This window comes from Hemicordylus capensis, chromosome 11, assembly GCF_027244095.1.
Source record: "Hemicordylus capensis ecotype Gifberg chromosome 11, rHemCap1.1.pri, whole genome shotgun sequence".
NCBI classification, from domain to species: Eukaryota; Metazoa; Chordata; class Lepidosauria; order Squamata; family Cordylidae; genus Hemicordylus; species Hemicordylus capensis.
This window is the reverse complement of record NC_069667.1, coordinates 5,807,136-5,832,179: the sequence shown is the minus strand read 5'-3', so window position 1 is coordinate 5,832,179 and position 25,044 is coordinate 5,807,136. Positions and strand designations below refer to the sequence as shown.

General features: G+C 48.3%; 1 protein-coding gene across 3 annotated transcripts in view; it reads left to right on the top strand.

The window, feature by feature from the left end:
• Positions 1-526: 526 nt before the first annotated feature.
• The window catches only part of TMEM164 (transmembrane protein 164), a 69,691-nt gene continuing 45,173 nt past the window's right edge, over positions 527-25,044 (top strand). Inside the window, exons 1-3 of one of the 3 annotated variants that reach the window (XR_008311583.1) lie at positions 527-739; positions 2,180-2,780; positions 22,741-22,790. Coding sequence is in view for 2 of the 3 variants with exons in the window: in XM_053273478.1 (XP_053129453.1) it covers positions 2,313-2,780; positions 22,741-22,790 (518 nt within the window). In the remaining variant the exon portion in view is untranslated. Of the gene's footprint in view, positions 740-766; positions 888-2,179; positions 2,781-22,740; positions 22,791-25,044 lie in introns of those variants that run through there. The other 2 variants (XM_053273478.1, XM_053273479.1) reach the window with 2 other exon arrangements.

The following is a 25,044-nucleotide window of genomic DNA, read 5'->3' as shown; positions in this document are numbered from 1 at the left end:
GAGCGAACCTGGCCCCCTGTGAGGCTCCTGAGCATGTCAAGAGTGAGATCTCCAAGCCTGGAGACTCAAGCACAAATGAGGGGTCTCCTGAGATGGGGGAAGAGGAAGCAGTGCTAGTAACCACAGCCACCCCGCTCCTGCCCGTCGGAAAAGAGGCGAGACCCGAGCCTTTGGCTTCTTAGCCTGCCCAGCAAGTAGGAAACGAGCCCTGGCGGGATGATGGGAGCTGTAGTCGCTGATGGGATCCGGGGAGGATGGGTTCTGGAGTTCCACACAGCAGCTAGGGGGCTGCCCAGCCGAGGTTGCCAATGCCAGGCTGGGGGCGGGGGGGGGGGGGGCAGCAGCCGCGAGACAGACGTGTCGGGCTGCACGTGGGAAGAAGCCCGGCCCGGCAGCAGCGCGCCTCTCCTCCTCCTCCCCCACCCGCCGCCGGGCCAAGCGCGAGGAGGGCGGGGGGGGGGGGGCGGAGCGGGAGGCGCGGCGCAGCCAATCGGGGGCCCCCAACCCCCCCCCCGCGGGGCCTGGCGCGGACACGTCGGGCGGGGCGGGGGCGATGCTGCTGCTGCTCCGCTGGCGGCGGCGGCAGCGGCTGCGCTGGCGCTGGGCAGGGGCGCACGGGCAGCACAGGAGGAGGCGGCGACGGGGGCAGAGCACGAGCAGCGGCGGAGGAAGGGGGGCGGCCGCTTCCTCCTCCCCCCCTCCTGCTCGTCCAGCCAGCGGCGCCTGCCTGGCCCTGGGGGTGAGTGAGTGGAGATGGAGGAGGGCCGCCGCCGCCGCCGCCTCCTCCCCCCTTCCTCCTCCTCCTCCTCCTCCTCCCCCCCCGCGCTCCGCCCCTCGCTCCTTGCACCCGCCCGCCCGCCTCGAGGTGCTGGAAGCGGGCGCAGCTGGTGTGTGGGCGCGCGCGCGCCGGGGCTGGCGGGGAGGGGGGGCTTCCCCCCAGGAAAGGCTCCGGGAGGGGGAGGTGTGTGGGGGGCGGGCAGAGGAGGAGGAGCGGGGGGGGGCTGCAGCGGCGCGTGGGCGGGAGGCAGGTGGGGGGCCGCGGGGTGGGCCCTGCGGGGGGACAGCCCTCCCCTGGCCCGCGGCTGCCTCCTTCCTCAGCTTTCGGGGGAGGAGGAGTGGGGGGGGGGAGAAGGGAAGGAACGGGGGGAGCTTCCAGGGCTCCGGGTGTGTGGGGAGGAGTTGGGGGTGGGGTGAGCGTGCCTACCTTGCAGGGGGGGTGTCAGGAGGGTTGCTGCAAGCGTGAGGCTCCTGAGCCAGGGGCGTAGCTGGGGGGGGGGGAGAGGGGGCCGTGCTCGCCCCTCCCCTGGCGGCCCCGCCCTCGGGGTGAGCGCGATCGTGGAGAATCCAGGGAGGGGGTGGAGCTGCGGCCCCCGCCAGGTCCTTTGACCCAGCAGCAGCAGCAGCAGCAACCCTGATAGCCACAGCCCTGCTCTGAGCCCCCCCCCCGGAGAGCAGGTAGGGTGCTGCTGGCGTGGGTGCCCTTGCAGCAGGCCCTGGGTGGGGCAGGGTCGGGGAGCAGTGGGCCAAGTGCATGCCTGAGGATTTTTTTTGGGGGGGGAGGGGGGTGCTGGTTCCTGCAATTCATGTCACTGACTGAAAGGAGGGGAACGACTCAAAGTTGCCCCCTTGAAATTAAGGACGGTGTTGCCTAATATTGGGAGCTGCTGCTTACTGAGTCGGGCCCTTGGTCCATCCAGCTCAGTACTGTCTACACTGACCGGCAGCAGCTCTCCAAGGTGGCAGGCAGGAGTCTCTCCCAGCCCTACCTGGAGATGCTGCCAGGGACTGAACCGGGGACCTTCTGTGTGCAGAGCAGAGATGCTCTGCCTGCCATGGAGCAGCCAGGGCCCCCATCCCCTACATGTCCTCTTACTTCCAAAGGGACTACGCGGAGTAGTTTTCCTCCTCATGCCTGCCACTCTTAATTTAGCACCCTCCCTCCCTCCCTCCCTCTGTGTTTTACTGGCTGACTCTCGCTCTCAGCCGCAGGTCCCAGAGCTCCTCCGGACACAATGTAGCCTGCATCCTGCAAGTGTGTGTGACTGCCGGTTACAAAGTGTGGCCTGTTGCTGCCTGGAGGAGAGACCTTGCAGAGAGCCCTGCTGCTGCTGCTGCTGCTGCACACTGCGCCTCCCGGTTTCCCTGATGCAATGCCAAGCGCTGTTCTTTCGCTCTGCAGGAAGCCGGCTTCTCCTCCTCGGAGCACCTGAAGGAATTGCTGGGCATCCGCCTTCCTGCTCCTCCTCTGCTCCTCCTCACCCTCTCTGAGGAGGGAGGGAGCGGACCCTGCCGGAAAGGGCCACCTGCGTTTCATGCTCCGTTACCCGGCCAGGGTCTTAGCTTTGGTCTCCTCCAGCCCCTTCCTGCTCCAGCCAAGCCAACGCGAGGAGGAAGGCGGGAACCAGGACTTGGCCATGAGTCGGTACAGCTTCTCCAACCTCCTGGACTGGCTGTACGGCGGCGTGGACCCCAGCTTTGCAGGCAACGGGGGCCCCGAGTGTGCAGCCTTTCTCCCCTGGCAGCAGCGCCTGACGGAGAGCCTGGTCTTCCTCTGTGTGGGGGTCGTGGAGGTGGCGGTGTCCCTGCAGAAGATCCGGCGCTGCCATGCCAAGGAGGTGGGGGACCTCTTGGCCCACTCTCGGCACAAGGAGGAGAGCCTGGGGAAGAACCTGCTGCTGGTGTCGCTCTGCCTCACTTTTGGACTGGAAGTGGGATTCAAGTTTGCTTCCAGGACTGTCATCTACTTGCTGAATCCCTGCCATGTGGTCACCGTGATGCAGGTAAGGAAGGCTGGCTTTCAAAGGGATTGGGCCGATTAACGGAGGACTGCCAGATATAGAAAGGGCCGTATTGGGGCCACCATGTTCAGAAGCAGTCTACCACTAATATTTGTTGTTGAATGGCGGCAACAGCCCGAGAGTGCTTGTCTTCTGCTAACTAGGCAACGAGGCTAGCTAGCCTTTTAAAGTGGTGAGTCTCTTATACTTAGCAGGGGGAGAGCAACTGGCCCTAACCGCCCCCTGCACAGTACCTCCAGTGTCCTTGCTGGTGTCCATCTTAGGTTTCTTTTTAGATTGTGAGCCCTTTGGGGACAGGGAACCATCTTATTTATTTATTATTTCTCTGGGTAAACCGCTTTGGAAACAATTGTTTTGTATATAAATATTTGTTGTGGTTAGTCTGCAACATCCATGGACAAACAATGGAGAGCTGGTTTTGTGGTAGCAAGCATGACTTGTCCCCTTAGCTAAGCAGGGTCTGCCCTGGTTGCATATGAATGGGAGACTAGAAGTGTGAGCATTGCAAGGTATTCCCCTCAGGGGATGGAGCCACTCTGGGAAGAGCAAAAGGTTCCAAGTTCCCTCCCTGGCAGCATCTCCAAGATAGGGCTGGGACTGGGAGAGACTCCTGCCTGCAAACTTGGAGAAGCCGCTGCCAGTCTATGAAGACAATACCAAGCTAGATAGACCAATGGTCTGACTCAGTATATGGCAGCTTCCTATGTTCCTATCCCCAGCCACACAGGGCTGGTCATTTGTTATAGCAGATGATGCTACCTTCTCTTGGGTCCTGGCCCTTCCACTCTAGAAATAAAATGTAGGATTATCTGCTCCCTTGTGCAGGGAAGAATTCGACCATTTTTATGGACATGCATACCAGCCCATTTATTTCCCCAAAGAATGCCCTTTCAGTTTATCCTGCTTTTTTTTTAAATAGTGTCGAGTTTTTTGTTCTAAAGATGCAGAAACATTGGCTTTTCACAGAGAATTTTAGGGTTGGTTTCCCCAATAAAACTAGTATCCTAAGAAAGCTGGCTGAGCCTTTCTGGACTAAATTATGCAAATGACATCAGTGGTGACATTCCTGGTTCATCGTTGGCCCAGCTTGTAAGTCCAACCCTGTCATCTTCTGCTGATAAGCAAATATGGGTTGAATTGTGCCTCTGGCAAAGCTACTGCACAACCTCCTCAAGAGCATATATGCCACTCCAGTCAGAAATGCATGATTTCTCTACCTCACAGCTTGACAGCATGGCCCTCCTATTTGAGAGGGCAGGGTGCATCTAAAGGCCCTGAGAATACCCTGGTGCATATCTCAAACGATCTGTGTTGGCCAACCTGAGAGAAAGAAAGCAGGCTGGTTCATTCTTCCTGCCTCCTTTTTTTTTTTTTAAATGCAGTATTTCAAATAGAAAATCCTTTAAAGGATATTTTGTTTTGATATTTAAGTTTAAATATATAGGCATTTCAGTCTGCTTCCTGTCTTTGGTTCACAATGGTGTAAATTCCCGTTCTTTAAAAATTAGGGTCAACCAAAGTTCAGAATGTGGTACAGGTTGCACAGAATTCTTCTTCAGGGTGGAGATTAAAACAACAACAACAACGGCGGTGGTGGTGGGGACACACACATCATGTTGAATACTCGTCGGAGCTTGTTTCCATCTGCAGAGAGGAAGTGAGGGCTGGGTCAGAATTGTGTGTTGTGAAAAAGGCCTCAGATGTGTGCTGAGACAGAGTAGCAAATACCTTGAAGTACAAACACAACCAGTTCTCAGTCTGTGATCAGTGAAATAAGTTGTGTTGCCGGTGACACCAGGCGGGGTTGAAGCAGTGAAAAATAGAGATTTAAACTAGATTTGTCTGTCTGGAGAGTAAGAATTGACTTCATGAAACGACACTTGATACATTGGCTTTTGCCCTCCAGTTCTCCGGTTTGTGTACCACAAGTAACTAGGAATGTGCATGAACCTGTTTGGAGGCCCATTGAAGGGCCTGCGAACCGGTTCGAAGGCTGCGGGGTGTGTGTCGGACTATAAGGGTGGGGGAGGGTGTAGTTACCCTTTCCTCCATTTCCCCCCCACCAGTGCTCCATTTGGAAAGCCTCCTTTGGGGCGGCTGCATATCTCTCTGCTGCCCTGTTTCTTCCTTGGTCAAAATAAAACTGGAGGGAGGGGTGAATGTACCCTCCCCCATCCTTAAAGTCTGACCCCCCCCTGAACTTCCCCTGCCCGGTTCTGTGCACATCTCTTTAAGTAAAGGAGGAAGCTGCCTTATACTGAGTCAAGCAATTGGTCCCTGTGGCTCAGTATTGCCTTCACTGACTGGCGGCAGCTCTCCAAGGTTTCAGGCAGGAGTCTCTCCCAGCCCTACTTGGAGATGCTGCCAAGGATGGAACTTGGGACCAGATGTACTTCCACTGAGCTACGGCCCCATCCCTTAAGTGGACTATCTTACAGCGCTCACACATAGTCTCCCATCCAAGTGTGAACCAAAGTGGAGCTTGCTTAGCAGAGGGGGAAACTCATGCTTGTTACTGCAAAAACAGCTCTCTTTCCCAAATGCTGCTCAAATGTGGTCAAGTGGGCTAGCACCTTTGTGGACCTATTTAAAAGACTGATATAAAACCACAGTATTTTAGAGCCGAGAGGGGCCTTGGAGGGCTTCTCATTGCCGGCAACCTTCTGCTTGTAGCAGTAAACGGCTTCAGCATCCCTGGCTATCCAGCCTCTGTTTGAAAGTCCCTAGAAAAGGAGAGCCACCTAATGGTGCAGCGGGGAAATGACTTGATTAGCAAGCCAGAGGTTGCCAGTTCGAATCCCCACTGCTATGTTCCCCAGACTATGGGAAACATCTATATCGGGCAGCAGAGATATAGGAAGATGCTGAAAGGCATCATCTCATACTGAACGGGAGGAGGCAATGGTGTGAGAGCAAGCGTGGTTTAGTGGCTAGAGTGCTGGACTAGGACAGGGGAGACACCCGAGTTCAAATCCCCATTCAGCCATGATACTAGCTGGGTGACTCTGGGCCAGCCACTTCTCTCTCAGCCTAACCTACTCCACAGGGTTGTTGTGACAAGAAACTTAAGTATGTAGTACACTGCTCTGGGCTTCTTGGAGGAAGAGCAGGATATTAAATGTAAATAATAATGGTAAACCTCTCCTGTATTCTGCCAAAGACACTCTGCAGGTGCCAGGAGTCGACAACGACTCAACGGCACAACTTTACCTTTAGAAAAGGAGAACCCGTCATTGCACAAGGCAGACAGTTCCACTGTCAAATAGCTCTAGCACTTGGGGAATTCTTCCTAACATCTAACCTTAATCTGATTCCTAGTCATTTCAACCCATCAGTTCTTAATTCTAGCTGGTTTCAATATTCAAGCCTGCCCAGATCATTTTAAATCTGTCTCATGTGAGAAGTCATAACGATAACAAAATTGAGCCAATGGCCATCATATTGGGGGAAAATATATAGAAACGGACATTTGTTTCATTAGTGTCAAATGAAGTGGTATGATATTAAACCATGTCTAACACAGTCCTGTTATTGCTTTTATTTTCTGCTCTTCAACAAAAATAAAACAAAAATGGTTTATGTAGCAAGAGGAAATAATACGACAAATATTTACAAATACGATGTATATTTATATACTGTTTTTTGACAAATGTCCCCCAAAGCAGTTTACATAGATAAATAAAATGGCTCCCTATCCCCAAAGGGCTTATGATCATCCCTCCAGTGGCTGTTGCTGGTGTCTATCTCTCTCTTTTTTTTTAGACACCAGCAACAGCCACTGGAGGGATGCTGTGCTGGGGGTGGACAGGGCCAGTTGCTCTCCTCCTGCTAAATAAAGTGAATAACCATGTTAAAAAAGGTGCCTCTTTGCCTAGTTAGAAGAGATGAGGAGATGGTTCTCTGTTCCATAGGGGCACACAGTCTAAAAAGGCACCCAAGTGTGATGGTGGCAGCATCAGTTGCAATGTATATGGATGCTAAAAGGGCGAATTGCCTCCTAGCTCACACAAGCTTACCTGCCTCTTCAGTGGAGGTGATTTTTACTTGCCCCAGGTGAGCAGGTTGTTCTTTATGCAGCATGCAGTTAATCTCTGGAATTCATCAATGCAGGGTGTGCTGGTGGCCACTAACTCTGATGGCTTGACAAGGGGATTAGATAAACCCACAGAGGTCCAGGACATCAGTGGCTGCTAGCCGCGATGGCTATTAGAAACCCTCCATGTTCAGATGGAGTCCTTTTGAATACCAGTTGCTGGGGAGCAGTGACAGGAGAGAACTATTTGCCTTCCTCCCCTGCTGGTGGGCTTCCCAGAGTCATCGTTTTAGACTAGGAGAGCTGGCCTTGTGGTAGCAAGCATGGATTGTCCCCATTGCTAAGCAGGGTCCGCCCTTGTCTGCTTTTGAATGGGAGACTACATGTGTGAGCACTGGAAGATATTCCCCTTAAGGGATGGGGCCTCTCTGGGAAGAGCACCAGTCTGCTTGCATGCAGAAGGTTCCAAGTTGTTCCCTCCCCGGCAGCATCTCCAAAATAGGGCCGGGAGAGACACCTCCCTGCAACCTTGCAGAAGCTGCTGCCAGTCTGTGTAGACAATACTGAGCCAGATGGACCAATGGCCAGACTCTGTCTGGTTGACCACTCTGGAAAGCAGGATGCTGGACAAGATTGCCCTTGATTGGATCCAGCAGGGCCCATATGCTCTATATGAGCCAGCTGGCTCCTCTTGATGCCACGTGGCCATTCTGAGGTGGTGGACTGAGTTTTGCTTTTGTGGAAATGGTGGTGTGTGTGTGTGTGTTGCCCCCAAGAACACGTGCTACGGGCCATGTTGTAGTGCAGGCTGTGACCACTATTTAATTTTATTTAGGAGTCAGATGACAGGCACTGGAGAAAACTACCAGACTTGGTGATGGACATTGTGGAAGCAGAGGGTACATGGACTTCTCTTTTAGCCACTTTACAATAGGGATGTGCACGAACTGGTTCGTGCACTCCTGGGAGGTGGGGGGGGGGCTTTAAGGGGCCCTTACCTGCCCTGCCACTCCCCCCCCCACTGAGCATGCGTTGGCCACTTCCAGTATGATGGTGACCGGGGCTGCAGGGAGGTACAATGCAGCCTCACGGCAACTGTTTTTTGGGGGAGTGCTGGCCAGGGGCGTAACTATAACAGGGCAAGGGGAGACCGTTGTCTGGGGGCCCACTGCCTTGCCCCCCCGGAGGCACATCACATGACTGACTGCCCCAGCCACACACCCGCCCGGGCTTCCTTCAGTTGTATTCATCCTCCAAAATGGATGCGAGTGCTAAGACCTGGAGCTACCAGAACAGCATGTCGTTCTCTGGTACCGTTAAATGACTTGCATTGTCCACAATTTACAAAACTTTTCAAAAAAATAATTTAGGATGAAGTTCTATTGTGGCACAAAGGTTTTATATTTTATATAAATTTTACTCTGCTTTTTGTCACCACTATTCAGCCTCACTTAATAATTCTTTACTTCATGAGCTGAGCTTCAGTGAGGGGGGCGGGCATTTTAAAATCTTGTCTCTGGGCCCCCTCCAATGTGCTTATGCCCCTGGTGCCGGCAGAGAAAAAGTGATGGGGCAGGTAAGGGCACCCTCCCTGTCCCTTCAAGCCCCCCCCCCAAACTGGCTCAAACGCTGGACTTCCGAACTTGTTCGGCACTCCAGAAAAGGAGTGCTGAACCAGTCCGTGCACATCCCTTCTTTACAATAAATTTAGAACAGAAATTTCTGTTCTAAATTTCCCAGGTTCAGTGTCAGTGTCCCAGGCTGCCTGGGACACTTAAATATTCTATTAAATAATGTTGCCTCCAAGTATCTTAATCTGGATGCCGGAGCTAAATTTCTAGGTGCCATGGCCCCCGATTCCTGGGAATGAAGCTCTACTGTGGCATGGCGCGTAAGGGTGGGTGTGAGTTCTCGTGGGGAGGCAAAGTCTCACGCTGGTTTGTGCCAGGAGCAGAATTCTGCCCACAGTGTTGCCTTCTGAAAATTGCTTTACGGTTCAGCCCTGAAACTTCAAGGACGTGTCAGACATTTGGGGTTTAAAAGCATGCTGTTTCATTGTTTCAGCAGTAACTCATAATGCTGTCTGCCTCAGAGGGAGATTGGCCTTGGTTCAGGCTGTTGGATAACACTTAAATTTCACACCAGGTCCTGGGTACCATTTAGGATTAAATTATGGGTTGCCTCTCCTTGTCCTCCTGTGATTCAGATTGTTCTAATGCGCAGTCATGTATCCTATTGAGACAAGTAAGGAGGCAATTGACTATCTATTACTGCCCTTGCTAACTGGGCAAGGAAGCACTTTTTAAATCAGTGGCACACTCTATATTTATTAGGGAGATAGCAGATGTCCCTGTCCATCTCTGCTCAACCCCCTCTCAGTGGCTGCTTCTTAAGGGTCTCCTTTGTGTTTCTTTTTAGACTCATAGATAAGTCCTATGGGGGCAGGGGACCATTTTCTCATTCCTCTTTGGCTGTATAAACTGCTTTGATTACTGTGTGGTTGAACAGCAGTATATAAATATTCTTAAGTGGAAAAACTGTACATTCCAAAATCAAGTGGTAAATGAATAGGTTTGGACATCTGATTCTCAACACATTGCCTTTAATCTGTACAATTAAAATTAGAAGGTCTTAAGAACCTTTAATGAGCCACCTAATAGCGCAGTGGGGAAATGACTTGATTAGCAAGCCAGAGGTTGATGGTTGGCATCCCCGTTGGTATGTTCCCCAGACTATGGGCAACTCCTATATTGGGCAGCAGTAATATAGGGAGATGCTGAAAGGCATCATCATCTCAGACTGTGCGGGAGGAGGCAATGGTCAACCCCTCCTGTATTCTACCAAAGACAACCACCGGGCGCTGTGGGCGCCAGGAGTCGACACCGACTTGACAGAACAAGAAACTTAGATGTTCCTAAGAATCCTTATTAGAAGTAAGCAGTACAGAATGGAAAAGGTGCATACTTCAGGCAGTCAAGGCAAACTATAATTATATTTTATTCTTAACACTTCCATGCTACAAACGCTACTAAAATAACATTTGAAGTACTATATAAAACCTTTTTACAAAAACCAAACCATGGACCATTCTAATGAAAATTTAGACTGCACTGTCTTGGAATATTTGGGCAATTGTTTGAAAATAGCTCTGAGCCCTAGCAGACCTTATAGTTTTCATTAGATTAGCTGTTTAGTTCAAAGGCGTGTTAGGTTTAACCTTATTTGTTGAAACATCCATAATCTGTCAGTCAACAGTACAGGCAAACCTCCTTATCCACTGATCCAACACCCATGGTTTCGTGTATTCACGGTTGGGTAATTGACACCCAATCTTGGCATATGCGGGGTGGGGGGGAGGGAAGGGGTCAACAAAGTGTTAATTCTGCATATCCACAGGTTCAGGACAGGCGGAAATGACCTCGGAGGTCATTTTACACCTTTTTATGAAGCAGAGCCATTTTGTGGCTCATTTGTGTTTAAAAAAACAAAACAAAACAAAGCCCGAACAGAAAAAACCCACTCATTTCCCTGCATTTGGGACTTTGGGTGTGTGTGTGTGTGTGTGTGTTGCTGGATGCCTGGAGACCCACAGAGCACAGAAGGGCAATTATTTCTCAGTTTCCAGGGCCCTTGCTTGCTGCTTTTGCCCATTTTTTCCACGCCTCCAGGAACCTAACCCCTGAGTCCCATTGACTCAATACCTCATTATTCACAGTTTTGTTATCCACGGTAAACTGTGGGAATGGAACCCCTGCGGATAATGTGGTACTCCTGTACTTATGAAATGGGAAGAGGAGGTTTTAAATCCCTTTGCAAACATTTGAGTTACGAAGTATCTTCACACACTGGCTAGATTCAGAGAAAGAGAGAGAGTGGGTTAAGACGTCACACAGAAACAAAAAGGTCTGTGGAACAAGTGACAGTGTTCTGCACGGCTGGACGACTACAACCCTCCGGCTGCTGGACTACAACTCCCATCATCCCCGGTGACCAGTAGTCAGGCATGATGGGAGTTGTAGTCCAACAGCAGCAGGAGGGCTAATGTTGTGTAGCCCTGGTGTGCTGCATTCTTTCCAAAGCCTGAAATGCTGTCTTTGGTGGAAGTGTTCTTTCTTTTATTCTCAAAATTAGAAGCCTTGAAGAATTGTAGTCTGAATGTGCTCTGGAGTATATAATGTCTGTTTTCAGTTGTCAGTAGTGGATTGCTTTCCTGTTTTCCAAAAGCTACAGTGAGTGAAACTGCTTGCTTAATGACGCCTCGTCTGTAAATTTTCAAACCACTAACTAGTTAGTTAGTTACCGAGGCATGAAAATATCTAAAAGTGTCTGTCATTTGCAAGTCAATGTTTTCTTCCATCTGTAGGCTGTAATCTTTGTGGGAAGGCTGTAAGTGGCAATATAATGGGGCGCTCGGAATCTAAGCTGACAAGAGTTCCCACTTCGGGTTCCATTTCTTAATGGTTCAGGCTGTTTATAAAAATATATGTTGAAATCATTAATGAAAAGACCAGATGTAATTATGTATGCAGTGACTGTTTCTGAAGTGAGACTGACAGGGGTGGAAAATGGATAAAAATATATTCCTAATGGGCATGGAGTGCCCTCTGAAGTAGCAGGGCTTGGAAACGGCTCTGCATTTTTCTTGGTTAGTATTTTGTAACGTGCAGTTTGCAATTGTAGGTAGAATTGCGATGTAACCTACAGTCATTTTGTTTATACCAGACCATGGAAAAGGGCCCCCGCAGCTGGGATTATGATCTGTATGCCTGCTGCAAGCAGAACTGGACAATCACATGAGATGCTTTCATATTTACAAATGAGAGAGAGAGTAGAGGAAGAAAGCTGGTGTCCAGTAAGTCCTTCAGTGTGGGGATTGCCGTATATGAGATTCAGGCCCTTTTTAGATCTGTGGCCCTGGTGCCTCAGAAGGCTTATCCTGGAGCTTTGAGCATCTTCTCAAACTTACGCAGTGGTCTGGTGGAAAAGGTAAAGTGCCATCAGTTTTGACTCCAGGAGATCACAGAGCCCTGTGGTTGTAGCAGGCATAAATTACTTCCTTTGCTAAGCAGGGTCTACCTTGCTTTGCATTTGGATGGGAGACTACATGTGAGTGCTGTGTGGCATTCCCCTTAGGGGATGGGGCCAGAGCTCAGTGGAAGAGCATCTGCATGTTTGCATGCAGAAGGTCCCAGGTTCAATCCCTGGCAGCATCTCCAGGTAGGGCTGGGAGAGACTCCTGCCTGAAACCCTTGGAGAGCTGCTGCCAGTCAGTGTGTAGACAGTACTGAGCTAGAGGGACCAAGGGTCTGACCTTGTATACGGCAGCTTCCTAACATGCAAGCTGTGTTCCACTGCAGCTTTTGAGGGCAATTTCTTGAAAGACATGAAGAATTGGGACCAGGACTTTAGAGCCTGCAGTGGAACAAGCTTTCAGACAGCCAGGAACCTGGGAGAAGTAGGCAGGAGCAAGGCTAGAAGTTAGTCTTAGAATTTGGGCTCTAGCAACATAACGACAATATCTAAGCGGTCCAATTTGGGTGTAACTTTGTATTGTGATAAAGGATCCATGTTGAATCTACAGTTGACGACTTTCTCCTGGCTTCCCCAGATATCTTCGATGCATGCTTTCTCTGCCTCTGCTTGCTTGCTTTAAGTTGTCCCCTTCTTTGTGTGTCCCCCTTCCTACATGGCTAATTGCCTCAACTTTCCTTTCACTCATTCTTTCCCTTCATGTTTTCTTTTCTGCTTGGTAGTTCTACTTTTTCCTTCTACCTCTCAAGCTCATAACTTTGGTGTCATCTTTAATTCTTTCTTTTGCCTTGCTTTATCCACCCAGTCACCAACACTGGTTACTTTGTCTTTGCAATAGCTATCCAACCCATCCCTTCCTCTCTCCTTATGCAGCTAAACTTCTTGCTAACAGTTTTCTGTGCTGACACTTGCATCACTCTCTTTTTTGCTTGGCAAAAACAATCCTTATTTTTGCTCCTTATCTACCGGTTTGAAACATGATTGGCTGTGGTTCATTATTTGGCAAAAGGTTTTTTAATAAAATTATTCACAAGTAGCATTGCTCATGTGTCTTGCAAATATCAATCTAAATTGGGCTTAACACTGGCTTTTTCAAGTGTGGGTTCAGGCAACAGCTGCTGTGTGAAAACTTAATGAGCAGGATGACTATTTTTTATATAGAAGTATTTACCACATGAGTCCTAGTTTGGAAACATATGAGCGAGGAATATTAGCCTAGGCTGCATAAACACAACTCAGATTTGAATAAAGCCTCGGTTTCTGCTCAACTATTGAAACATTATTTTTTGCGTTGAACATGGTTCTTCTCTAATTTGGAGGATGGGTGCTTTCCAGGAAGCTTAATTAATCTCTCACTCAGCATCCCAAGAGGGCCTTGTGAAAGGTACTCAGTTTTGCTTTGTCTGCTTTGGGGAGTTGGAAAACATCAGGTACTCCATAAGGAAAGCACAATAAATGCACCAAGCAGGTGTTTGGCACACTCAGAAGCACAATTGTCACATTATTTTTGAATAAAGCAATTTAATTCTACAAGGCTGTTCTCTCTCCTTAAAAATCAGTTGGCATTACAAAAAAATCTTCCCTCATGTGATCCCAATCGCTTTTCCAATATAAAATGAATGGCACTCCTTTCTCCTAATTCAGCTGGGAGTCAAGACCTCCAGACTTGACTGCTGCAATGCATTTTATGTGGGGCTGCTTTTGTACGTAGTCTGGAAACTGCAGTTGGTCCAGAATGTGGCAGCCAGGTTGGTCTCTGGGTCATCTCAGAGAGACCATATCGCTCCTGTCTTTAAAAAACCTACACTGGTTGCCGATAAGTTTCTGGGCAAAATATAAGGTCTTGATTATAATCTATAAGGCCCAAAACAGCTTAGGCCCTGGGTATTTAAGATAACATCTTCTTCTCTAGGAACCACACCGCCCATTGAGATCATCAGGAGAGGTTCATTTGCAGTTGCAAATGATCCCATAAGCTGGTCTGGTGGCTACTCGGGGACGGGCCTTCTCCATTGCTGCCCGAGGCTTTGGAACACACTCCCTGCTGAAATAAGAGCCCCCTCCATCTCTAATAACTTTTAAAAAGGCAGTCAAGACACATTTGTTCACTCGGGCTTTTAATTAGATACTGTTTTAATAGTTTGGTTTTTAATAGTTTTAACATTTTAAATTGTTGTAACCTTTTTATTTGTTTTGTTGTGGTGTTGTAAATGTAAACTATCCAGAGACTTGTTTGGGGTGATAAATAAATATGTTGAATCAATAAATCTAGAGTCATTTCTTTGATGAACCTGTCAATTTCTGTGCTTTTTTCATGGGAGGATTCTAATACATTGTTTCCAGTCTCCCAACGGATATTCCCATGCAATTCTGGTGATATTGACTCAACGGCCTATGTCTTCCTACAGAGTGGCCCCTGATCCAGGTGGGAACAGAGTGTGCATGCCCCCTTTCTACTCCCATCTGGCTTGGGGGTGTGGGGAAGCAGGGAGAGGAGTGGAACTGAGCCTCCCTGCTTTCCTAGCACTGGATAACAGTGGCTGGAGCAGAAGCAAGGTGAATGCCTCTGGGCCCCCCCAAAACAGCCCCCCCGGTGCCCTAGCTACACCAATGGCTAGACCATGATGGAGTGCTTTATTTCAATGGATGCATTGGCCATTTGGGTAGAAACGGAAGCAAAACAAATACGGCTTGTCTGTGCTATATGGTTTAAACCAGGGTGATGCTGACAAATGTAAAGCAGCATTTTTGCCCCCTTGAGTGTGTCCATGTCTTCCATGCCATGATTAGGGATGAACGGGGACATTTGGCTTAGGTCTAAGTTATCTGAGGGAGCACCTTCTTCTGCACGATCCCCACCTCACTTTAAGGTCATCTGAGGAGGTCCGTCTCCAGTTACCACCGGTTCGTCTGGTGGCGACTTAGAGGTGGGCCTTCTCTGTAGCTGCTCCTGGGCTGTGGAATGCACTCCCAGCAGAAATCCGTCATTTGAGTTCATTCCTGTCTTTCAGGAGAGCCCTTAAAACCTATCTGTTTGGCCTGGCCTTCCAGGGTTTTTAAACTATTCTAAACTGTTTTAAATGGTTGCCCTGGTTTTCCAGGGTTTTTTAGCTGTTGGAATGTTTAATTGGTTTTATTCTGTTTTTATAGTCTTGATTTTAATTAACTGGTTTTAATTGTTTTATCCTGTTGTAAACCGCCCTGAGCCATTTTGGAAGGGCTATATATAAAATGAATGAATGAATAAATAAATTTGCTCTTTCTGTGCTCGTTAAATGAGTGGCCACTTTGAAAGGTGCCTCTTTGCCCAGTTGCGGTGGGGGGTGGGGTGGGGTGGTAATTGTGGATTGCCAGAAGGCATCCAAGTGGCTGTAACATCTTCTGGGTGTTGATCAAACTCTTTTTGTTTCACAGAGCATTCTGAGTGAGTGAATGGAGTAATAATCCCAGAATAGGCAGTCATGTTTTGCTCATCTTCTTTCATTGCAACCACTTGGCATCCCTGTGTGTGTTGCAATTTTAGCAACTAGAAACACAAACTTGTTTGGCACCTTCAATTAGTGACATGTACTGAGCCATTTAGGTTCTCCTGATGATTCAGTTCTCTATGTGGCAGTTGGCAGGAATGAATTTGCCAACCCATGAAAATAATATTAGGAAGTCATCTTAGACCAAGTCAGACCTGTGGTCCATCTAGCTTAGTATTGTCTACACTGACTGGCAGCAGCTCTCCAAAGTTTCAGGCAGGAGTCTCTCCCGGCTCTCCCTGGAGATGCTGCCAGGGAGTGAACCTGGGACCTTCTGCATGCAAAGCAGATGCTCAGCCTTTGAACTATGGCCCCATTCCTTAGCCGTCTTCGTTGTGCTTGTCAGTTTAAGCTCACTTAATTTTTGGAATATAGGGCAATGCATTACTACAGTTGATGTCTCAATAATTTAAGAGTTTCACTTGTCTTTTTTCTTTTGTTGATTTGTATTAGTGTTTCCTCCGTCACCTTCCTTTTAACACTGCCGGGGTCGCCAAATCCATATACTGAGTCTGTGTTAATCCAGTAGCTTTCAACTTGCTGAAGGCTGAATGATCTCTGCTACAGTGATCATGTTTCTAGAACGTCGGTTTGCTCTGAAAACAGTTCAGTGGAATGGTATCTATTGGATACGCTGTGGATTAGATAAAAAGCAGGTTCTGCAAAGAGCATAGCTGAAATGTTGTCTGGATAACACTGTCGGCTTTGCAGGGGTTTTTTTGTGTGTGGTGAGGATTCAACCATGAAATTGGCCTGATATTCTGTGTGTCTAAACTTTGATTAATCTGTGAACCTTGACTCTTGTACAGAAGGTATTGGTTTTGTGAGCAAACATTACCTGGGATGCTGTGATGGACTGGGGGTTTGCTCTGTGCTTTCTAGGGATCTACTCTCAGTAGAGAGATTGCTCTGATCCCAGTTCAGGTGCACGCTACTCCTTCAAGGTAGGCTGCCACCAGCTGAAGACCGATCTACAGCCACTGACCCGGCTCAGACATGGCTTCAGCACTCTAGATCTGTGGCTTGGGACTTAACTGGCACTGTACAGCCAGAGTCCACAACACTGAGCATAGTGGTTTGAGTGCTGGACTAGGACTAGGAAGACCTGAGTTCGAATCTCCATCCCACCACAAAACTCCATGGGTGACTCAGGGCCATGTTGTGAGGATAAAAACATAGCCATGCCCACCGCTCTGAGCTCCTCAAAGGAAAAAGTGGGATATAAATGTTTGTTTAAATTAATAAATAAACAAACTTGGCTCTAGATGTCAATACATCAATCTAAAAACAAACCAACAGTAGTGCATTACCTTACTAGTCACTGGGGGAAGAAGAGTTTGGCAAGTAACCTCCCAGAACCTTTTAAAACCAGACGGAATCACTTCTAATTCTATGAAATCTATTAAGAAATAAGAGTTGGACACAGAATAAAGAATTTGGGGGGAAACAGAGGGAAATGGGAATAAAGAAAGGCACTCGGGAATTCAAAAGAGAGTACAAAAATCATTAGCTCACTAAAACTAGTTTTACCTGAGTCCAGCACAGTCTGAACTCTATTTTTCCCCATCTGTGTACGGAATGGATTTTGTTCTGAGCGGCAGTATCTCCAAGAGAGGACAGGGAGAGACTCCTGCCTGCAACCTTGGAGAAGCCGTTGCGGGTCTGGGTAGACCAGGCCTGCTCAACTTAGGCCCCCACCAGCTGTTTTTGGACTACAACTCCCATAATCCCCAGCTACAGTGGCCAATAGCAATGGATAATGGGAATTGTAGGCCAACACCTTCAGGAGGGCCAAAGTTGAGCAGCCCAGGTGTAGACAAAACTGAGCTAGATGGACTCAGTAGATGGCAGCTTCCTATGATCCTATGAAAAGCACACGATTGCAAAGCAGGAGTGCACGGAGCTTGGGTAGGATGCTTGTCCTACCCTATTAAAGATCGTGTGAACTTGCCTAGTATAAATCCTAATGGCCCACCTGTTTGCACAGGCACAGGAGAGCAGGAGAAGGGCTGCGGCATCCCTGCACAGAGACATGCTCAGCAGCTTAAGTACAGGCAGAGAGGGATGGAGAAGTGACTTCTTGTGCCTCTCCCCCTCTTCAAAAGTCCTTGCAGAAATGGGTCTGAGGGTGGCCGCAGTTATGCTGCAGCCTCTCTGCAAGGATGCTGTCCTTCTGCTTACCTAGAGCTGCAAAACATGTCGACCAATATTTCTGAAACAGGAGGAGAAGCTGATTTTGTGGTAACGAGCGTGAATCGCCCCCTTTCCTAAGCAGGGTCTGCCCTGGTTTGGATGGGTGACTGCATGTTTGCTCTCTAAGATACGTGTAGTCCCTTTGAAAGTAAGAGGACATGTTAGGGATGAGGACTGTAGCTGCTCAGTGGCAGGCAGAGCATCTCTGCCCTGCATGCCGAAAGTCCCACGTTCAATCCCTGGCAGCATCTCCAGGAAGGGCTGGGCGAGACTCCTGCCTGCAACTTTGGAGGAGCTGCTGCCAGTCAGTGTAGACAATATTGAGCTAGATGGACCAAGGGTCTGACTCAGTAGATGGCAGCTTCCACTGCCCCTACAATCACAGAAGTTGTCATTTGGCTTTTGGGTTTGTTTTTTTTGGGTTGCCTTAATAGTGTTCAGTTTTCCAAGGAGCTGCTGTGTATAGTTTGAGAAGTCAGTTGGGCAAGTGCCGAAGTGGTGGCTGGTGTGTGTGGGTGTGTGTTGGTATCGGTCCATTAGAGCCTTAATTCAGCACATTGGCTCAGCACATAATGACCCGGTTACAAAACCACCTTGGCTTGGCTTTCAGCTCAGAATTTCCAAGCGAAGGAGAAGAAGTTCTGGGCCACTGTGTGTCTGTCTCTTCTCCAAGTATTCAGGTCAGTGGGTGTCACGGGGTAAGGAGTCCTATTTCCTCCCTCCTGTGATCTGTCTTGGGAAACAGCAGTTGGCCTAGTTGGCAACACAGTGCTGAGGCTGTCCTGGTCTCTGTGCACAAACACGCACACTCTCTTCCAGGAGAACCTCGAGAGCAGGAGCTGCGAATAATGACAGCAAAGCATCTTGTGGCATCTGAAACGATTGTGCAAGGCTTTCAGGAGAAGCATTTGTGGCTCCTGCTCCACTTGATGATTGAGGTGCCACCCTCAATCGGTTGATGTCAATAATGATATACAGGAGATCCTCACTTTCTATGGGTTCTCCTGTCACGGTTTCAGCTATTCGTGGTTGAGCCATAGGGACCTGGTTTCCATTACTACAGAAGTAGAAACAGGTATTTTAATCTGTTCCTGTGCCCCGGGGCTGCTCAACTTTGGCCCTCCTGCAGATGTTGTCCTGCAACCCCCATAATCGCTGGCTATTGGCCTCTGTGGCTGGGGATTATGGTAGTCGAAAAACAGCAGGGGCAGGGAGCTAAGTTGAGCAGGCCTGCTGTGCACACTGGAATGATGTAGGGACATACCTATCTGCCATATCCTGAGTCAGACCCTTGGTCCATCTAGCTCAGTATTGTCTTCAGAGACTGGCAGCGGCTTCTCCAAGGTTGCAGGCAGGAATCTCTCTCAGCCCTATCTTGGAGATGCTGCCAGGGAGGGAACTTGGAACCTGCTGCATGCAAGCATGCGGGTGCTCTTCTCAAAGCAGCCCCATCCCCTAAGGGGACAATCTTATAGTGTTTATATGTAGTCTCCCATTCAAATGCATACTAGGGTGGAACCTGCTTAGCAAAGGGGACAAGTCATGCTTGTGACCACAAGACCAGATCTCCCCCAGTGTCATTTCCAGCCTGGAGGCAGTGCGGAGCCATTTTTTGGCTCTTTCCCACCAAACATTTTTCTTTTTTTGCAAAAATTGGATCATTTGGGGGCGGGGCAGGATTGCTGGAAAGCAAGGTACTGTGCAGTACACCTCTTATTTCTGCTGCCCCCCCCCTTTTGGGAGCTATTTTAGCGACACTGACTTTAGACTTGTTTGCAGCAAATGCTCCCGCAGACAAGCTCTACTTTGCCTTTCATCCTTAAACCAAGTCATATCTGCATATCTGTTTGCTTGCAGCAGTCCTCCAGCTGCAAAACAAATAAAACACATTCAGCATATTTGCATGGTTGTAGTTCACACCTCCCAGTGGCTAAGTCATCCGGTCAAGGAAGAAAATCACAAAAGGAAGCGTGAACTTGATTTTTGCCAATTTCATTTTGTTTCTGAGCCTTGAGCAATCTGGAACAAAAATGACTGTGTTTTGAAAATGAGAAGCGGTCTGCCAGCAACACAACCACTTCTCATTTTGGGAAACTGGGGCTTAAGTAATCTTCCACGAGTTGAACATTCAAGATGGATGTTTAGCTCCAAATTTATTAGTAAGTACTCAAAGAGGAGATCTGGTCTTGTGGTAGCAAGCATGAATTATCTCCTTAGCTAAGCAGGGTCATATGAATGGGAGACTAGAAGTGTGAGTACTGTAAGATATTCCCCTCAGGGGATGGAGCCGCTCTGGGAAGAGCAGAAGGTTCCAAGTTTCCTCCCTGGCAGCCTCTCCAAGATAGCGCTGAGAGAGATTCCTGCCTGCAACCTTGGAGAAGCCGCTGCCAGTCTGGGTAGACAATACTGAGCTAGATAGACCAATGGTCTGACTCGGTATATGGCAGCATCCTATGTTCCTAAACCCAGGTTGAAAGGTTCTCAGGACCATTGCATATCCCGCCCCCCTGGCCCCAGGACTATGTGCTGAGAAGGACAGGGTTGTGCATTACTGAGGGCTGCGGGGAATGTCTCATTTTGCCATATTCACAAATGGCATGCTCATTTTTTTTTTAAGTGGGTCCAAAGCTCCATAGCCAGGTATTATTGGCTCTTGCCATGGATCCTTCCCCCAAGTCTTCTGGCATTCACAGAGGAGGGGTGTGTGTGATGTCACACTGGCCTATGAAAAAGGCAGGCGCGGTGTGACTCCACGTGAGAAACCTGCTCCGCTACCCTAGGTCCTGTGCCAGAGGCGTCGGAGTGCTCTCCGGTTGCACGGAGCACCAAAGTTCAGAAGTTCAGCATGACCTAAGATGTGCCCTCAAGCTCTCTGCAAGGCAGTGATGTCGGGAGAGAGGGCTTGCCTGCTACCAGTTGTACCCTAGAAAGCAGAGAGGAGGGAATACTTCATCTCCAGCTTTCCGGGGACCCAGCTTCTTGGCTTGTGGGTGGAGGCTGGGCACACAAGGTGCAAGGCAGAGGAAGCAGGCCCCCAGTTCGGGTGTTTGTGGACTCCATAGTGAATTCTCTGCGGTTCTTGCTGTATTGTCTTCCAAGAGTTGGTGTGCAATCTGGCTGCTTTGGAGGGGAGCTGGTCTTGTGGTAGCAAGCATGACTTGTCCCCTTTGCTAAGCAGGATCTACCCTGGTTTGCATTTGGTTGTGAGACTACATGCCTGAGCACTGTAAGATCTTCCCCCCCTAGGAGATGGGGCCGCTCTGGGAAGAGCACCTGCCTGCTTGCATGCATGCAGGAGGTTCCAAGTTCCCTCCCTGGCAGCATCTCCAGATAGGGCTGAGTTAGATTTCTGCCTTCAACCTTGGGGAAGCTGCTGCCAGTCTGTGTCGACAATACCAATGGTCTGACCTGGTATATGGTGGCTTCCTCTATTCCTGAATAGGAAGTCCTTCTTTCTCATTGCTCTGTGCTTTCACTGTCTCAGCAAACAAGTAGGTGTTGAACATTTCAGGTACACGATGTGGGTGGCTTATAAAAAGGAGCATGTTGGGATGTCTCACAAATACATACAGGATGTCTCACTTTAGAGAGCATGTATAATGCCTGCTGCTGCTTTGTCCTTGGATATTTGGGGAGGGAGCAGCATATGAATTACTGGTTTATTTATTGATCTGTTGGATTTGTACACCATCCCAAACTTAGATCTCAGTGCAGTTTACAACAACAGAAAGCAAATTATTACCAAAATCAAAACAGTTTAAAACCACAAGTCTAGATAAAAAGTTTGGGTGAATAAATCCATCTTTAGAGACTTCTTAAAATATGTTAGAGATGGGGAGGCTCTTATTTCGGTAGGGAGCACCACTAGATGAGCTGTTGGTAACTGTAGAGGGACCCTCCAGATGATCTCAAGGAGCCATGGGGCTCATAGTGAGGAGAAAATTCTCTTAAATGGTTGTCCACTTAAACATATGAACGGGTGGTTGTGCCACATTGAAAGGGGCAAATGAGGTGGCTGAAGGGAGGAGGTCACCCAACTCAGTAGGGGTCCTGAAAGACTGATTAGAGCAATTATTTCACAGGGTAATTAGCAGAGCACGTGTGAAGGCGGCAGTAATTACTCAGAATTGCCAGAATTCCTGCTGTTGGAATAACAGCAGCGTTAATTAAGCTGGACTGCTGTGGTCCTCTTGGGTCATGTGTATATCTTCTATGAATCTGATCTTCTAAGAATGCAGTTAAAACTACCATCACTAGTGACCACAGCCTAATTCTGAGGTGGTAATCTATTTGGTTTCCCTCATGACTAAGAGACTGATCTTTCCAACTTCTAGTTTCCTGATCTGTTACAGATCTCAGATTCAGCAATGCTTTGGTTGCGGCCCAGGAAAACTGTGGGGATACTTCCCCCCCCCCTTTCTCGTGCCCTGATGCCTGGTATATCAAAAGTAAATTTTGTGGAAGAATTTTTAAAAAACGTTTTAGGATGTGCGTTTGTTTCAGAATGATTGCTAGCATCACATTGGTTATACTGTATTGCTAGTGATGCTGCTTTTGGGACATGTAAAAATTTGAGTTTTTGCACAATTATGACTTTGACATTGTAAGACCCTTCCCCCGCATTACTGTGTTGAAGTTTTAGTTTTCAGTTTATTTTGTCAGCTGACCAAGAAGAAATAAATATGTGTCACTTCCCCCATCAAGGACTTGCAACATTCTAACACTGGGTATATTAGTAATTTTTATTTGAATACCAATTAAGAACTCTTCAATATACCTAGTAACTTGTGCTAAGATATGCTAATTTATTTCACATTCTTAAGTGGAAAATTTGCATCTAGGTTGACCAGTTAATACTGTGTTAATCCAAACTCCCATTTTCTGGAGGGAACCCTTTTTTCTGATGGCTTTAAGATTTCATCAAGCTTACATCTTGAGTTTAAAACTTCTCACGTTGAGTATTGCAATATTGTTTTGTTCTTAAAGTAACTGACTAAAACTCAGTGAGCTTTTCCATCAATATCAATTCAATCATTGGTATCAATTGGCATTGGTGGCATGTCTGATAAGTGTCCTTTCTGTCTGGCTTTGAAATGTCTGGAAAAAGCTATTGTGGGAGATTTTAAAATAGTTACTGAATTCTTTTTTCGTTTTTCAGATTTTTCTCCTTGCCTGTCCACCTTGCCATCTTGCATTGATTCTCTTCAGGTAATATCCTTAAAAGTAAATAAATGTAAATAATAAATAAATGTTTTATTGTGACGGATGTGTTTAGAACTGTAGCCATATTTTAGTGTCAAACTTCTTTGTCTCTCTAGGGGACCTTTTGTGGTATAAACTGCTTTGATAACTTTTTGTTGTTGAACAGTAACATATAAATATTTTAAACTTGGAGATTGCAAACTGCCTGAGGCAGTCTGGTGAAAGGCATGGCGTAAAATTATGTATTGTGGCTGGGGGTGTTGGGAGTTTTAGTTCAACAACAGCTGGAGAGCCAAGGTCCCCCACCCCTGCAATAGAGCATATCTGGCCCCCACAGCCCTCCTGCAACACAGGATGCAGACAAGTCTAAAATAGGGGTTTGCACAGATTGGTATGAGTTTGGATTGAATTAAGACTGGACCATGTTTGCAAACCGGTTTGGTTGAACCGACCGGCTGGTCCGATCCATCCGACTGAACTACTTTGCCGGTTGTAAAGTTGAACTGCTTTGCTACTTGTAAAGAGGAATCCAGTGAGGGTTCCCCTTTGCTTCCAAAGGGGATACAAGAGAGCGGTGCCTTTAAAAATGAAAGAGAAGCCACCTACCAGTAGGCCCACGTGGCGTTCTCAGTGATGGCAACATGCTGACCTCTGTGCATGCCACTGCTGCCGAGAGAGTGGGGGGAGCAACGTGCAGGCCTGCTGGTAAGCGAACCGGTGTGTGGACAAACTGGGTCCAGTCTGGTTTGATTGTGGACTGGAGTCCTTTCACCTGGTCTGGTCTGTAGTTGAATCAGTCGAACTGGCCCGATTCGCTGTGTCCAGTCTGGTTTGATTGTGGATCGGTTCGGTACACCCCTAGTTTAGCAGTCCATCAACGGGTACCTGATTTGTTAAGGAAATGTTCCGTCTTCTAAACTACCCTTTTACCAGAGGAACATCGGAAGCTGCCATATACTGAGTCAGACCATTGGTCTATGTAGCTCAGTATTGTCTTCACAGACTGGCAGCGGCTTCTCCAAGGTTGCAGGCAGGAGTCTCTCTCTCTCAGCCCTATCTTGGAGATGCTGCCAGGGAAGGAACTGGGAACCTTCTGCTCTTCTCAGAGCGGCTCCATCCCCTGAGGGGAATCTCTTCCAGTGTTCACACTTCTAGTCTCCCTTTCATATGCAACCAGGGTGGACCCTGCTTAGCTATGGGGACAAGTCATGCTTGCTACCACAAGTCCAGCTCTCCTCTCCTAGACCAGAGAGACCTGGTCTAGTTTTACTAGCTGTAGGGAGATGAGATTTCTGGAAAATGCCCTGACTTAACATGCCAGATATATATTTACTTATACATATTTTAGGACATGGCAACTCAAAAGTTGTCTTGCCGGTCACTGAGCCTTTGACTTCAGCTACTGAAACATTATTCACCCAGTTGCCAAGGTAGCAGGGATGCCACTGGTAAAGGCTGGAGACACCAAATTCTTGCGGGAACAGCAGAACCCTCCATGAGAGCTACAGGATTGGACAGGACGGCAGGGGCTCTAATGGGCTCCTTAAAGCCAATGCTGAGATTGCAATGCTTTTTGAGTGGACAGACGGTCCTGAGACGGACGGGGGTCTGTAAGAGGAGATGGGGACAACAATGTCCAGACTGTCCCACTCCACTCTGCCTGAGACTCTGGGGAGGGGAGAGCTAGTCTTGTGGTAGCAAACATGAATTATCCCTCGGCCTGTCCTTAGGGTGGGGTGACCAGGGCCATTGCACAGGCCCCGCGGACCGGGCAGCGGCAGGGCCGCCACACGCACACCAGCGTCCTGACTCGAGTGGAGCGCCTGCTGGCCGCCCTCTCCACCTTTGAGGCTGGAGGTGGCCCACAGCCCTCCGACGGGTAGCCATTGCTAGACCTCTCTTCCATGAACCTCCATGAATCCCTGTAGTCCTATGAGAGATGTGCCTGAAGTATGCTTCTTAGGGAAAGTCACCTGGGAAAAAAAGTGAATCACAACTGTGAAACACCTCGGTTCGACTACTGTTGTATCAGTTCAATTTGTGTTGCTAATTAATTTTGTGAAAGAATGCATTTTTGGAAATGGGAAAAATATATAGTACTAGAGAAATTTCTCCACCCCACTTTACTAATGTTCTGAAACCATCTGTGCTCACTGAATTTGTCCTAACTCTGTTGGCAGATGTTTCAAAGTGTGTTTCTGACAGCATCAGGTGGACAGGGCGACATTATAAAAAGAACCCTCCGCTCTTCTCTTGTTAG